The sequence below is a fragment of the Zootoca vivipara genome, chromosome Z1, assembly GCF_965207765.1.
Source record: "Zootoca vivipara chromosome Z1, rZooViv2.hap1.1, whole genome shotgun sequence".
NCBI classification, from domain to species: domain Eukaryota; kingdom Metazoa; phylum Chordata; class Lepidosauria; order Squamata; family Lacertidae; genus Zootoca; species Zootoca vivipara.
In genome coordinates, this window is record NC_142583.1 from 35,205,397 (window position 1) to 35,221,828 (window position 16,432).

The 16,432-nt window shown below is 40.8% G+C and overlaps 1 protein-coding gene across 1 annotated transcript in view; it reads right to left on the minus strand.

Annotated features, from left to right (window-relative positions):
- Positions 1-14,696, minus strand: part of LOC118083552 (uncharacterized) — a 40,141-nt gene extending 25,445 nt beyond the window's left edge. Inside the window, exons 1-9 of the mRNA XM_035112061.3 lie at positions 14,398-14,696; positions 12,177-12,277; positions 12,024-12,093; positions 11,512-11,642; positions 9,412-9,497; positions 7,902-8,001; positions 6,970-7,013; positions 5,552-5,629; positions 3,470-3,666 (exon numbers count right to left, since the gene is read on the minus strand). Coding sequence (XP_034967952.3) covers positions 3,470-3,666; positions 5,552-5,629; positions 6,970-7,013; positions 7,902-8,001; positions 9,412-9,497; positions 11,512-11,642; positions 12,024-12,093; positions 12,177-12,277; positions 14,398-14,566 — 976 coding nt within the window. The 5' untranslated portion in view covers positions 14,567-14,696. The remainder of the gene's footprint in view (positions 1-3,469; positions 3,667-5,551; positions 5,630-6,969; positions 7,014-7,901; positions 8,002-9,411; positions 9,498-11,511; positions 11,643-12,023; positions 12,094-12,176; positions 12,278-14,397) is intronic.
- Positions 14,697-16,432: the final 1,736 nt, after the last annotated feature.

Consider the following 16,432-nt stretch of genomic DNA (forward strand, 5'->3'; position numbering starts at 1 on the left):
TTCAGTCCTACGGCTGAAGTTTCCAAGCTGTTTGTGAAGGCAGCTCCACATAGAAAGCACTGGAAAACTTTAGCTTGGAAATAACTAGAGGCACGACCGTTTTTTCTTAACTGAGTCCAGGTCCGTCTTTTCTTAAAAGAGGCTTCAGCTGGAGAATCACCAAAGTCGATAGGCTTGACTTGTACACAGAGGAAGTCATGGTTTTCTCCTCCATCTCAGCAGAGCTAAATGGCAGACTATTCTGCTGATTTCAGTGGTGCAGGACTTCAAACTAATTCATAGAATCATAGAATTGCAGAGTTAGAAGGGACCCTGAGGATCATCCAGTCCCACCCCCTGCAATGCAGGAATAGGCAGTCGTTCCTGTACGGAGATTGAACCTGCAACCTTGGCATTATCAGCACCACACTCTATCTAACCAGCTGAGCATGTAGAAACAAAATTAAACAATTCCTTCCAGTAGCACCTTAGAGACCAACTAAGTTTGTCATTGGTCTGAGCTTTCATGTGCATCCACACTTCTTCATATACACACAACTGAGCAAGTGATTATACATGAAGGAACAGATCTATGCAATAATATTAAATATTTTTCTTCATAAGTAACCCATCACTAGAAGAACATCATAAGCCAAACAGTACCAGGACAATGCAATTTATCATTACTTTTGAAATGGTTTTACTCCTCAATGTTTTTAAATCTAAACAAACATAAGTTCCTGCAGCTTGATTCATTATAGCTCATGAGTTCTGTTAGAACTTTTATAATAAGAAAAATACATTTTAAAAAATCACAAAATCAGCAGAGCTCTTATACCAATTATGTTTTAAAAACCCTTCATATTCCCAACTTTTATAATAAGAAAAATACATTTTAAAATCACAAAATTAGCAGAGCTCTTACACCAATTATGTTTTTAAAAACCCTTCATATTCCCCACTGAAATAATAAAAAGAGCATCTCTAGTTCAACCAACTAGTTTATCTAATCCTGCCATACAAAATATTTAGTAAAGTAAACAATTAAAGCAGATAGGCCTGGAGTCCTTTTTCTGGTGTACGTGTCAAAACACTTATATCTAAAGATATTTGAGAAATCTGCCTATTTCCCATCTGTTATATTTCTACTAGAATAACTGAAAGTTCATGTGAAAGTTCATTTGGAGTTCAAATGTGTCATGTTGGGCCATTTACAAACTAAAAGTTCATTTGAAGGTTAGGTGTATTTTTAATTAGTTTTAAAAACGGTTCCTTTAAGCTAACAGCTATTGCTTTTTTGATTCCGATGTTTGTGAAGCTTCATGTATCTGTTCTAGGGTTTTTCTGCTTATCAAATATATATGTGTGTGCACAATCTTTCTGGATTAATATTGCATTTGTATTTTCATTGTATAACTTCATTAAAAATTCCTTAACACTAACAGCGTAACGCAATACATTTATACTTGTTTGGCAGTAAGCCCTATTAAGTTCATGGATCTTACTGTAGTCTAAAACAAAGAGCAAAAATGAATGAGGATACAAAATTAATGTTCTATTTTCCTATTCTCCACACTCATAAATCCTTGACCACTTAACCAAGGATGCCGACAGGATTTCCTGTTTGTGGGTTGCAGCATCCACATCTCCCCAACCTTTCACAGCAATCTGGCAAGAAATGCTGTTTGGATACGTACATTAACTTAGTCTAGCCTACCTCACAAGGCTGTTGCTATTATTATTTATTTGATTTCTAACTTACTCTACACTGTAAGGTCACAGGGCAGGTTACAACAATACAACAGGCAGGGCTTTTAATGTTTAATAGATTGTATTTTAATATTCTGTTGGAAGCCGCCCAGAGTGGCTGGGGAAATAATTTATTATTATTATTATTATTATTATTATTATTATTATTATTAGATTTAGTTTTTAAATGAATTAATGTTACAGGAATAGTGTGGGCCTATAATGATAATAAAGTATCTTGAGTGGAAAACCAAAATACAAAAAGTTAATGTCATTCCCTTCCTTTACCTGCAACACTTTATAGTCCTGATATTTATAGCAAAATATCACCACCACTACCCAAAAGGTTTGCCAACCCTAATAAACAACAAGCGAAAAATACGCAAATTATGTGAAGTTTTGTAGCTTTGGTGTCTGAACTGCCAACTTTCAGCCTAGCCTACCCCACAGGGCTGTTGTAAAGATAAAAGGGGATATAGGAAGACAACGTACACAGCCTTGAACTCCTGGGAGGAAATGCAATTCAAATATACAGCAATGAGCAACAAACGAGCAGTTTCACAACACATAAACACAAAACATTTTGTCAACCTTGACAAACAAATATCCTTGCGCTAAAAGTACAGCCTACAGGACTTCTAACTTGCTACAGCTGTAAGGTATTTCATATTTTTGCTTATAGCTGCTGTATTATGAATAAGTAACAGCACAATAATGAGAAGCAGACCAGCAGTGGCTGGAAGGGGGACGTGGAAAATGGGCACAGGGGTTGCAACAGTACCATTTTTCTAAGTAGGAAGGAGGTCTCGTTTATTTTGAAGGAACTAAGTTTGAGCAAAAGCCAGCCAATTTTATTTTATTCTTTAAAGGCAGCACACTTGGAGGAAACAAAATGGATATGGAAGAAAGTGCTTAAACCTCAGTATCATCCTCTGTCCAGCACAGGCTAACAGCAACAATGAATTTTCTTGTTTTATCTGCCACTCTAAGAATGCCCCTTTCCTGAGTCCCAGGTGGGAGTGGTCAGCAATCCTTCCTTTGGTTACTTATCAACAGTGATTAAATTCCTTAGCAATGGTGTTGCTTGCCCAGTGCTGAAGCCTTACAGTACTGTACCTCCACAGTTTGCTTTCTAACTTTCTAAAGTAATGTGCAATTGACTCACTTAAAATTGAAAACTAAGTCTAGGGTCCATGGCCCAGGGTAACTGTACTCCCCTGCTACCAGCCCTGTACTTAAATTAGATTAATTTAGATTTCCATGGGCCTGGAATTTAGAATCTAGGAAGGCGGTACATTTCTCCGCATAGCCATGTGCAAGTAGCCACATACAAGTTTATCTCTGGTCTTTGATAGGGATCCGCTCCCCCGGCACTTCTGGGTTCCTCGGCTTCATGGCCCACAGCACTTTCTGATCTTTGTTCGGTGCTGTTCCTTTAGAGCTCCATCTTTGGTCACCCCAGGGGTTGTCAACCTGGTCCCTACCACCCACTAGGGGGTGTTTCAGAATTCTAGGTGGGCGGTAGGGGGTACAACAGCACAAGCTGAATCCTCCTTCCATTGAGCACTGGTGGGCGGTAAGGGAATTTTACCATCAAGAAAGATGCATTAGTAGGGATAAAAAGGTTGACTACCCCTGGGTCACACTGTTCTTGCTATGATTCCTTATCCTCTCTACCCCTTTCTTCAACTCATAATTCTGTGTTTATGCATGTCTGTACACACCCTCTACAGACACTAACCTGGGATTTCAGCAAGGGAAACTTGAGAGAAGTCACATGTGACATCTGGCAGGAGATATTCCTTAGGATTACCAATTTCATATACCAACTGTTCTGCCACCGTGCCAAAAGACAAGAGGCCCCCTGTGTTAGGTGGTTTGGATACAATAAAACTTCCATCAGAAGAACATTCTACTATGGGAAAACCGATGTTATGCCTAAAGGGTTGAAAACATTGAATACTTTATTGATTTGGAAAATATATAAGCATCCAAATAACAAGCAATACATGACAATGGTTAGGGAGGGACAAAAATATACTGTATCTACTTCTAAAACATATACCAAGAGCTTTAAAGGGTATAGAACACACACACAGTCTTCAAAGCTCTTGAAGAGTCAAATGACCAGCTGCATTATGGCAAATAAGGAAAAATAACCGGGGAATGAAATGTTTGTGCCCCAAAATCAGAGATGGGGACAAATAAACAGAAGGTAAGCTAACAAATTAAAACTTAAGAACTTTGAGAAAATTAAAGGCAGATTGACAGGCTGCCTACAATACTATCAATTGCATGAGGTTTTTAGGCAAGAGAAAAAGAAAGGCTTCACAACAGAATTTTCTAGATTTGAAAAGGAGGTGATCTATAAGGAGGAGGAAACGCTTTCAAAAATGTACAAAATTCTGCTAGATTGGTCGGTAAAGGAAGAGGAGGTTAAGTCAGTCATGGTAAAATGGGCTATGGATATAGGTCATAACATCCAACTTTCAGCATGGGAAAAATCTCAAATTCACGGCATGCTACACTCCTAAAGAAAATTATATGAAGATTTTTCACAGCTGGTATTTAATACCCAATAAATTGACGATGATGTATAAAAATAACTCAAATCTGTGTTGGAAGTGTAATAAAGCAGTAGGAACAATATATCATGTATGGTGGAGATGTAAAAAAATGGGATAATTCTGGGATATAATTTACAATGTGTTAAAAAAAGATGTTTAAATTATCATTTACCAAAAAGCCAGAAGCTTTCTTTTTAGGAATCATTGGGAATGAGATCCCCAAAGATCTGAAGAAGTTGTTCATGTACGCCACCACGGCACTGAGAGCATTGTTAGCACAAAACTGCAAAGGAGACCAAATTCCAACGAAGAAGGACTGGCAAGTGAAGTTGATGGAATACGCAGAGATGGACAAGCTGACAGGGAAGTTAAGAGACCAAGAGTACCAAAAATTCAACAACAATTTTAGTAAATTAATAAAAAATATGGGGGAGATTACTGCGATGATTAATTTTTTTTGACTGGGCTAGAATGACTCTTGTAAAGACAACTAATAGAAACAGTGGAAAAGATGGTAAATAGAATATTAGATACAATTGGAAAGGCATATAACATAGAATTCCATGGAGCCAAGTAAGAGGTGGAAGGAAGTCCGGTGCAAACAAAGTAACAACAAAACAAGTAGTTAAACAACATAATATTTATTTTCTCTTTAGTTTATGCATACATGTTAAAAGTTGGAATGTTCATTGTGTCCAATTGTTTATTGTGAATATTGACGTGTATGAAAAGGATGGCTGTAAACTAATTGAAAAATCAATAAATATGTCTATAAAAAAAGGAAAAAAGAAGGCAAGCTAAAAAAGGGGATGACAGTGTGGAGAACAGAACACTCTGTATTCAATGGTTCTAAATAATCTGTGGTAGGTTGGAGCAAACTAGGTTACAGTGAGGCAAAGAATGCACAGTATAATTAAAATCGCTTAAATTAAGGTAAAATGGCATTCAAATATTTAAGCCTGGCTAGGTCTCCAAAAACACAGAGAAAAGAAAGGGGCATAGCAATTTCTAAAATGAGATTCATGTATTTTAAGGGTTTGGGTTTTTGTTTTTACATGCAAGCTGTATATAAATTTTATGAAACAAATTTGATAAAATACTTTAGACTGCCCACATCTACTGATACACATTGTCCTAAAAAGTTTGAGAAAACTGGCAAAATAAGCATAAAGAACAGTGACAAATCCCCTTAAGGTATCCCTGTTTCATTTTCTCCACATAAATCAAATCAAAGTATCAAAATAGAATCAACCTACCAGTCTGGTACCCTATGCCAATCAGTAAATATTCCGCCTGTACATTGAGCACCGCATTCAATCAGATGGCCCGCAAGACTGAAAACCGAGAGTCATAATATACATTTTAGTTCAATGGCAGACACCTTAGTTTACAGTCATTCAGATTCAACTTTAATCAGAAGGAAAAGAAAGCTAACCTACCTAAAATATCCTGTTCATATGACACATAGTTATATATGCATCTATAATGGTCAACATATGTTCATATGACAAATGGTTATATATGCATCTATAATGGTCAACAATGGGACACAGGTGGCGCTGTGGGTTAAACCACAGAGCCTAGGGCTTGCTGATCAGAAGGTCGGCGGTTCGAATCCCTGCGACGGGGTGAGCTCCCGTTGCTCGGTCTCAGCTCCTGCCAACCTAGCAGTTCGAAAGCACCTCAAAGTGCAAGTAGATAAATAGGAACCGCTACAGCGGGAAGGTAAACGGCGTTTCCGTGTGCTGCTCTGGTTCGCCAGAAGCGGCTTTGTCATGCTGGCCACATGACCTGGAAGCTGTACGCCAGCTCCCTCGGCCAATAATGCGAGATGAGCGCGCAACCCCAGAGTCGGTCACGACTGGACCTTTTATAATGGTCAGATTGAGGGGATCCCACATAATAGATAAAAGTTTCAAAACTTAATGGACCCACTGGCAGTTTCTAGAATCTTTAACGTATCTTGGAACAGAGTGCTTATTTGTCCTCTTCCACCTGTTTGATAGTCAGAGAACACATTACTACTATGTAATCAGTCCTCCTGCTGAAATAGACCATGGAATATCAGCAACTAATTTATACTTCTGGTTCATTAACTTCAAAGACTTTGACCTAAGGCCATTTCCCTAGTAAGTCCAAATGAAATCCGTGAATCTTAGTGACATCAGTGTTCATATAGCTCTGAAGAGATAGTTGATGCTAATTACTAACAGGCCTTTTCTTCTCTTTCTCCCTCAATAGGAAAAGTGTGAAAGAGGAAAGCAAAATCTAGTCTGACACACACAGAGTCCAAAGATAAATTTAGCACTGTGGAAGCCATTAATCCAGAGTTCCTACTCCACTGTCAGGAACCACAAATACAGCAGATCCACCACCAAAAACTAGGCATGCAACATACTTTGTACATAATTCCCCATTTAGTAGGGGATTTCTATGCAGAAGCCTGTATCAACTGCAATGGATCTTGATATGCTTCCTGAAACCATGACACTTCTATGTTGGAACTCAAAATTATTTTCAAAATACGATACATTCATAATTAAATGTGAAAGCAAACATTGCACTCACATTTTTCAAAGCAATATTTCCATTAGAATTATGCAGAACATTGTTGATGTAGATATAGCATTACATTTTAACAGCATTTATCATTTTTTAAAGTCAAATAGTTTACCTTCCAGATGCTAAAAGGCCAAACTCGTCTCTCTTCCAGCCAAACTATTTTTTAAAAAAAAGGTTTGAAGTGTTAAGTGAAGTACAATTAAGTGGTGCACTGAATACAAACATGCAAATAACAGTTCATCACAACCTACCCTTGAGGTAGGTTGAGCCCAATTTCCCCTCTGCCTGTATGCACACACATATGCTAGTGCAGGCTTCCTCAACCTCAGCCCACCAGATGTTTTTGGCCTACAACTCCCATTAGAGAAAAATTGTTAACCCCAGAATTTTTTTTAAAAAAAGTTGACCTTTTGTGCCACCTTGTGGCAAGCAAAATCATTTTCATGTTGTAAATATTTTGGTTCTGTAAAAACTACAAATGAGAGAAAGGTGGTTAAATAATGATAGATTTATCAGAGGAAGTTTATTAACATGGGTGACATTTTCCCCCTAAAAATTAACTAGGTTGGCTTGCTAACATGGGAATTTGCTTGTCTCACAGTTCTGTTAGAACTTCAATGAACTACTAGAACCCCCAACCTAGGTTTTAGAGAGAAATATACATATTTTTCTCTAAAAGAGAGAGGCAGTGGAAGACAGGAGTGCCTGGCGTGCTCTGGTCCATGGGGTCACGAAGAGTTGGACGCGACTAAACAACAACAACATACATATTTCCATTTATGAAGTTTGAAAAAGAGTTTGAAAAATACAGGGAGGGGGTTGCAAAGTTAAATTACGGTAGTTCTTGATATCTCTATTACTGTCTAACTACTTTCTAAATAAACATATTTCAAGTTGGATTCTTCTGAAATAAATAAAACTAATGAAAATACATTTGCTTCAAGGATCTGTAATTAAAATAACAAAAACTGGAAACCTGTTCAACATTCATACAGATGACTCCTAGAGGAAGAAACTGTTTCAGAAGCATTGATTCACACTTACGGAATGTATTAGTGGTCCCAATACAAGGCTACTGTCAACACATCTTCCTGTCACCACAATGTCTGCTCCTAAGTCAAGAGCTCTGCTTATTGGCCTTGCACTGAAGAAACAGAAGTATTGACAATTAAAACACTGTATTTACTTATTCACCTTTCAAAATAATTGAACATTCGATCTTAAAGATTTAAAATTAAATCCAGCACACGGTTCTTGAATGAACAACTCCTCAATTCAACTGAGCTTGTGAGAGAAAAGACCTTGCAGTCAGATTCATTAATTATATTCTCAATATTATACAGAACAAAATATTACTGGGCAGAGATCAACAACATGATGAATGAGGGATCTTGGGCCCCGGAGTTTATAATTTCCCCAACACACACTCAGTAGGCAGCCTTACACAAGCCACCACCTCTCAGGTTCAGATTCCCATCTGTAAAAAAATAAAATGATAGAAAAATGCCTTAAAAGGTTAGGATAGGTTTAGCTGGGTTGATAAAATATTGCTGTCTAACTCTGAACCTTAAGAATGCAATCCTGACCCCTAGCTCTACAGGTTGAGAATGGTTTGGATAGGAGAGGAGCTCCACCAGCAATTTGGCTATTTCTATCACAGAATCCTCAGCTATACTTGCAGAAAACTCTCCAGGAATAGATCTGTCACAGGCCATGTTTCCACTATCTTTAGTAGCTAGCATTAGGCCATGGGATGAAGCATTCCAGAGATTAGATACAGGTGGGGCGAATCCCCTTCATTCCCACAGGAAACCCCAAGATCAAGCAAATAACTTCCTTCCCATTGGCTATGTTGTGCAACAGTATGCACATGTCTGAAATGCCTTTCTCAAACTACAGTGGTACCTCGGAAGTCAAACGGAATCCGTTCTGGAAGTCCGTTCAACTTCCAAAACGTTCGGAAATCAAGGCGCAGTTTCTGATTGGCTGCAGGAAGCTCCTGCAGCCAATCGGAAGCTGTGTTGAATCTTTGGGTTCCAAAGAACATTAGCAAACCGGAACACTCACTTCCGGGTTGCGCCGTTCAGGAGCCAAAACGCAAGGCGTTTGGGATCCAAGGTACGACTGTACTATAGAAAGGAGACATAACTCTTCAGCTAAGGCATGCATTGCATAGGCAAACTCGGCCCTCCGGATGTTTTGGGACTACAAATCCCGTCATCCCTAGCTAACAGGCCCAGTGGTCAGGGATGATGAGAGTTGTAGTCCCAAAACATCTGGAAGGGCGAGTTTGCTTATACCTGGGCTAAGGCACCACACTACCTGTCCCTGGAAATTGACACTAGAGGTGGGAGGGGCGAGGTGTGGAGAACAAGGCATGGTGGCAGAGCCAATCAGGTGGCAGAGCCAATCAGATACTCAGGTGTTCAGAAGGTACTTGATCAATGCTGCCCCCAGTCCATGGACTGCTACTGCTATTGTCGTGCTCTAAAAAGCAGCTCCCCATATAATACAACTTTTCTTTTTAACAAGATGAATTTCTTAAAGATCTTACCCAAGATATACATTCATGCTGTGAATGTTTTCTGGAAACGGCTTCCCATTCTCCTCTTTTGAGGCAGATTCTTTGATGCTGTTTAACTGTAAAATACCCAAACTTATGTATGTGATATGAAAATATTTACATTACCATTCTAATTTCTAGGACGGAAAAATAAGTAATGTTTCTGTTATTGCAACTGATAAATTTTATCAATTGCAATAGGTAAATTAAGAAGGGGGATACTAAATAGGTTTGTTTTCAGAAGAGTGTTAAACATTTAATCAAGAAATTGTGGCTAAACGGTTTGGGGAATTGGAAACAAATAACAGGGTCAAGAGTTTCCCCTCTCCTTGTTCTCTTCCGAATCTTAATTAAAGACTTCTTGATTTTCTCAAGCAATAATTTGCCATGATGACCAAATTAACAAACAATGGTTTGAACAATCTCTACAAACCAGCACTGCAGAACACTGTATAGACACAAGGGGGAGGGGAAGCACTCAAGCACATTTAGAAGACTAGAATTCCGACATCTGAACGCGACCCACTGCTTTTACACCAGGAACCTGTGGCTGAAAGCAAGCCCCATTATTTTCACTTGATCTTGTTTGCAAGTAAGTGCTAACAGATCACATCATTCTGTAAGGTTCTCTTATCCTTATCCAAAAATACCTGATAGGAAATAATTAACAAATATTAAACAAATATATGTTTATGTTTGCTTAGGGTTGTGAAATGAGTACAGTGTTTATCAAAACAGAACTACTGGCAAGATTCCCATGATTTTAATGAATATGAGCTATTGTTTTGAATATTCACATTGTTATGCAGTTTACCAATATTAGCCCAAGGAATTTTTTTTCATAAATAGCAGCCATCACTTTATCAAATAGTAAAATTATTACATGCTAGCATAGCCCATGCAAAATTTGTATCATAATAACTGCTGAAATGAGGTAGTAGTCAACAGGCTACCAATAACTTTTGTTCATCCCAAGAGATGATAGAAAACGGGGTGTGGGAAGCACTGTTAGAAACTGAGATCTGAAACCTAGGAGCTAAATGGCATCTTAAACCTAGGTCATGGGTACAACAACAGAATGTCTAGGCTTGCTTTTTTATAACAAGAATACAAAGCTGAAAATGAATGAACTGCGGCTAAAATATTATGTTCATTTTTACATGGCCTAGTCCTTCCCCTGCCCACGCCCCTAATATTCTTAAGAGGGTCTCTTCTCCAGCCTTTAGAGAGTGGCTGGAAGTGGGGAGGCAGAAAAAGGTCCTCATTTCCTTCCACTCTGCTCTTTTAATCTGAAATCTTAGGCGCAGTATTGCGCCCAGAGCTCAGAAACTGCTTGAGTTAATGAAATTCTCTTGTCACAAAATGCACCTAGAAACACAATGGGAGTTTTGAACATTGGTGGTGTCAGGGACTGGACTGAGGAGGAATGGTGGGGATCGCCCTCCCTTCTCCTGAACCTTCCTGGGGACAGGAGGACAGCATAGATTTAGAACAGTGGTTTGCAGAAGGGCATAGTTCAGAGGCTGCAGAGGGGAGAAGCTGGAAGATACTGGAAGAGGAACAAGCAGGAAGAGGAAACACCAGGGGAGAGACAGCTGACAGACTCAGTGTCTTTGGCCAGCCTTCCTGACCTCCCCTCTCCTAAGAATAGGCGGACATTGAGAGTAGAACAGAAAGCTCAGCGGCAGAAAGCTCAGATTAGCTGACATAGGGGTGACGCAGAATAGTAGAGAGTGACGGAGGGGGTGGGACTTTACTTAGAACAAAGCCATTTCTAGAGAGAGACCGCATTCCTTTGTCTCTTGCTGTGATTATTGAATAAACTAATTGGTAAGAACTCTTCTTTTATCTGCTTCTTTGCTGCCACCGGGGGAGGGATCTGATTCCCCGAAGCCTGAGAGGTGGGGAGGAAGAATTAGGACAAAGGAAACCTCACTGTCTCCTAACTCCATGGATTATCTACTGTATTTGTGTAATGTTGGTGGCATTTGTTTAACGGACACACTAAGGATCTGACCAGACTTCAGACTTCTACGACAAACTTCCTAATAAAATTATTTTTTAAAAAAAGGAAATAAAATACCCACATACCTCTCCCATTAAATCATCACCAGTAATAGCAGCAATCTTCAAGTCGACGCCAGCTTTTTTGGCCACTTCTTGGAGTACAGTAGCACAGACAAGAGGATTCATTCCACCAGCATTGCTGATAACACGAACACCTAAGCAAGGCAAAAATATTAGGTTATGAACAATGTATATTCACTGCTCATGTACGTACACACACAAATTGATTTCTCTGTTGTTTGTTTCTGCTCATATGGCTACTTAAAGTTGGCTACAAGTTACAGCTGGCTGCTCTAATACATACTTCTGACTGGACTAAAACAGACCTCTAAACAGTCACTTGGGAGTCAGTAAGGAATTGCTCCAGGGTGAGCAGGCAAGTAGAGTTTTTGTAAACTGGAGGAGAATTTAGCTCAGTTCTAATCAATCAAGGTTTTATAAGCCAAGGTTTAAAACAAGCACACGGGTCAAGTACCCTTCCCCCCCATCACAAATAATTTAAAGTTATTACAGCAATATAAAATACAATATCATACCTTTCCTGTGTATGTCCTTTATATACGGGGCCATTGCAGTTAATACAAAATCAGGAGTATATCCTAAATCCTAAAAGAAATGAAAATTAAATTGCGAATGTTTTTATCAGAAGAAATACTTTTTAAAATTTTTGCTTCAGAAGAATTACTCACTGGAGATCTAGCTTTGGCAGTAGCTAGTAGAGACATGGTAATTTCAGAAAGGTAATCAAAAACCAGGAAATCCAGCTTCCCTCCATAGAGTAGTTGAGGAACTAATACAAAGAAATAAAGCTGTCTTTAGTAAGAGCGCGCGCACACACACACACACACACAGCCGAAAGATCAAATGCAAAACAGTTCAGAAATACGGGCTTTGCAGCAAACAGACCTATGGGTTAATAATAATTCTTTAAAATATAATTCAAGGCCAGTGTCCTACATATATGCAATGGCTAATTTCTTAAGGTCGAATCCCAAGACCACAGTTCATCATGACTAACCTGTAAAACTTGGCCTTTAATTCCAAGGATGGCTATAATAGCATATTACACTAACAACAGATTTTGGCTCAAAAGGGACATTTCGGTGCCCGTTTACATTGGAATGGTCAACTGAAACTAGTTTATAACCCAACCCTATGCATTTTTATTCACATTAAATCTGAGGGAATTAAGCTGAGCTTACTCTGAAATAAAAGTGTTTTACAGGTCCAGAAGCATACTGTCCAGAAGTGACAACTCATTTTTACATTAAAAAGTTTAGTATCACACTATACAGTCACAGAGAAAGTTATAAAATTGTTGTGGCAAAATATCAAAGGAAGTGAAATGGGTAAAAAGTTAATATCAACTAAAAGGAAGTTTAAATGTCAAATACTGAGAGTAATAATGTTTTAACTAAAAAGTGTGTACAGTAAGTAAAAGGTGATCACTAAGTTGGTTGTCAAAACTGAGGAATGCGATATGGAATTTTAATAGTACACCATTCATAGATACTTATGTTGCAGCTCTCCAAATCAGTTCCCACATGACATTTATTATATTGGACTATGCCTTTTCACTTTGGACTCATTTATCTAGAATACCGGTAGCTCCTCCCTAGTTCCGCCCTCCAGTCACAATGAAAACCGAATCCTTTGCATAGTTACTGAGAAGTTAAGTCCCACTGAGCAACTTGGGCTTGCCGATCAGAAGGTTGGCGGTTTGAATCCCTGCGACAGGTTGAGCTCCCGTTGCTCTGTCCCAGCTTCTGCCAACCTAGCAGTTCGAAAGCACGCCAGTGCAAGCAGATAAATAAGTAGCAATTTTTATTCATTTTTTTTTATCCTGTCACGGTGTTCTGTTACGCCAGAAGCAGTTTAGTCATGCTGGCCACATGACCCGGAAAGCTGTCTGTGGACAAACGCTGGCTTCCTCAGCCTGAAAGCAAAATGAGCACCACAACCCCATAGTCGCCTTTGACTGGACTTAACCGTCCAAGGGTCCTTTACCTTTTTTACAGGATTTACTCCCAAGTGTTTAGGACTGCAGCCTCAGAGTCATGTTCACAGCATGCAATTACAGACCAAACGAATGTAATCTATATCCTCCTTTTACCTCATTTTCATCAAGCCAAACTGTGAGTACACAGTTGCTAGGCGATCAGAAGTTTTGGATACTCCAAGGCTGCAGTCCTATGCACGCGGACCTGTAAATCCCACTAAAACTGATGCTCCTTAGCCCCGAGGTTCGATTGCATTGTTGCATGTAATCTGAGAGGTTGCAGCGAGTAAACACACAACGCAAACTTGCAGCAACTGCAGCGCCATCTGCTGTTTTATCTTTTTGCCCGATTTCACCCCCAAACTTCCAATGGATCAAGCCAAGAAGAAACGGGTCTGCTTTTGCAAGATGAGCCTGTGCAGAACCTAAACCAAAGCAACTGAACACTGTAAGGGCAAGTGAGTGCAAAGGTGTGTTCAGATGGCACGATCAGGGACAGCAAGCAGGGCGAGAGAGTCTGCGAGAAAGCGCGCAAAAACTGCAGCGAAGGCTAACGGGGCAGAGAGCGGGGGAGAAGCGAGCGAGGAACTTAATAATGGAGATCGTGAATCTGTGAATGCAGTTTTGGGCATATTCGAGGCATGCATTGCATCTCGCACCATTGCATTCGACGGTGCCCACACTCCCAGATAAGCGTGGCAAAAGGAGTGCAGCCGAACAGCGCGATCGGTTCAGAAGGGATTACTCCGCGGAGTAGAGCGGAACAGATCCCCGGGGAAAGCAGGCAGGAAAGCGCGGAGGGAGTTTTCCTTTTTCCCGCCTCCACCTCCGAGGGGTTTCCCGGCAGGCAACCAGCAGGAGGAGCTGCCGCCCGGTGCAGGCGCGCAAGGCCGCGGCTCCCTGCGTAATACCTGAGGCCGCCGTGTCTCCCCAGAAGCCCGAGGCGCAGCCGATCCGCACCGGGCTTGCCTGAGGGGCGCACGGCTCGCTGCTCCAACAGCGGCGGCTGCTGGTCCACCGCGAGAGGCGCGGGGCGGCGACGGTCGCCGGGAACCGCAGCAGCAGCGCGGCGCCGCTCATGGTGCTTCTTCCTCGGCGAGAGGCGAGGCCTGGGCGGGCTCGGCCGAGGAAGTGGCGCGGAGAAGGAGGGCCGCCGGGCGCCGCCAGTCACCGCCCGGGATCCTCGCGCGCCCTCGGCTCTGCAGCCTCCGCCGTGTCGCTCCGCGTTTCCGCAGCTTTCCCGTTTCTTCAAGGCGGCCTCCAGGGTTTCCGCCGTTCTCCTCCATGGGGTGTTGCCTGTGGGTGGCAGGCAGAAATCCGGCTGGTGAAGCCGGCTGCCCCCATTCCCTCTCCAGAGTTGCGCTTGTCGTTTTTCCCCCTTGCAGAGTTTCCATACTTATTTTTTTTAAAGTTTCCGACCGTGGAAGCTGCAGCACCTTTTTGGAAATGCTAACCTCCTGGAGTTGTTAAAAATCCAGGAACCTTTAAGAAACAAAGGCGTCAGGCAGCTGGTGAAGGTGCAGGAGCTCTCAGGCAAAATGCGGGAGCGACCCTTTGACCCTGACCAGGATTTAACAACTGTTCATTTGGCCAAGAGGAGCCAAAGCCTTTCACTAGGAGCGTTTGCTGCTTACATCAGAAGCTGCCTTATACCAGGTCATTAGACCGATATTGTCCACAACAGCAGCCAAGGACCTCGACAGCTTCCACCTAACGAATATTCTGACACTCGAACCCAAGACCAGCCACATGCAAGACATGTGCTCCTCCACTGACTTCCCTCCCCAAATGCATACCTTTGCTGCTTTCCGATACAAGACTTACATGGTTGTCATTTTCCCCAATACATTTTGTTGCCGGAAACAAAAGATCAGATACCCCATCCTGTTTCATGTACAGAAGCTGAGTGGACCAGCAGCAGAATATTGAATTCACACTGGTCTGGAGACGGGATCCTCCATTGCACCTGAAGACAGCAGGCTAGCTTAGAGACCACAGACCACGGGGTCCATACACTCTGTTCTCTTAAACTACCTTGCTCCTTCCCCAGCATCTGCTTCCTGGGATGGTTGTCTCACTAGCTAATGGAGCAGAATATAACAGATAATAAAAATAAATTCAATTCGCAATATGTCAAAGGAAGCAAAAAGTTATTGATGCAGTTCCATCTGAGAGAGAAAGCGAAAAACAGTTTGGGGAGTTTTTATTTAGGGTTCCAGTCACTGCCCCCTGTTTTTCAATTCTCGGACAAAAAGATCTGTCAGAATTCTGTACTCAATAAAAACAAATTTAAAAACGTTATCATCCACAGCATGTGCAAAGAGCACTTCTTCCCTGTTCCTACATTTTACTTGACTCTGACTAAATAGTGCTTAAAACTACGCTTATTAATTGTTGGGGAAGAAACACCATACTTTGAGTCAACATGAAATGTTGATGTGCCAAGCATGTTTTAAACATTTTAAGTGTACCTGATATGTACATTCGAAAGTCATTTAATGTCATTAGGACTACTTCCTGATGGGTGTTTGTTGGCTTTCCTCTTGCATACAATTTTTTTTTTAGCAATGATGGTATCAAAATGCCAAAACATACTTTTCCCCATTCCAGTTTTACCCTTCTGGTAAAAATCCAACAAGTTGAAACACACACACACACATTTGCAATATTTTAATAACCTTAACATTGAAAGCACCATCAGAATACTTTGGCCATTGTTTGATACTTATCTTAAAAATTCCTTAGGATTATGCAGTACTCTGACCAGCAGGAGGCTGTGTTGCACCACTATCAACAGTGGCCAAATCTTGACAATAATGATACAGGTACAGTATAAAAAGAGCAGGAATCAATTTAAGTGACGCTATTTTTAGTTCACCATACAATGTGCCAACTATCAGTCACTGAAAAGTTTATAAGCAGAGGCTGGTTTTGCATGATGCAACT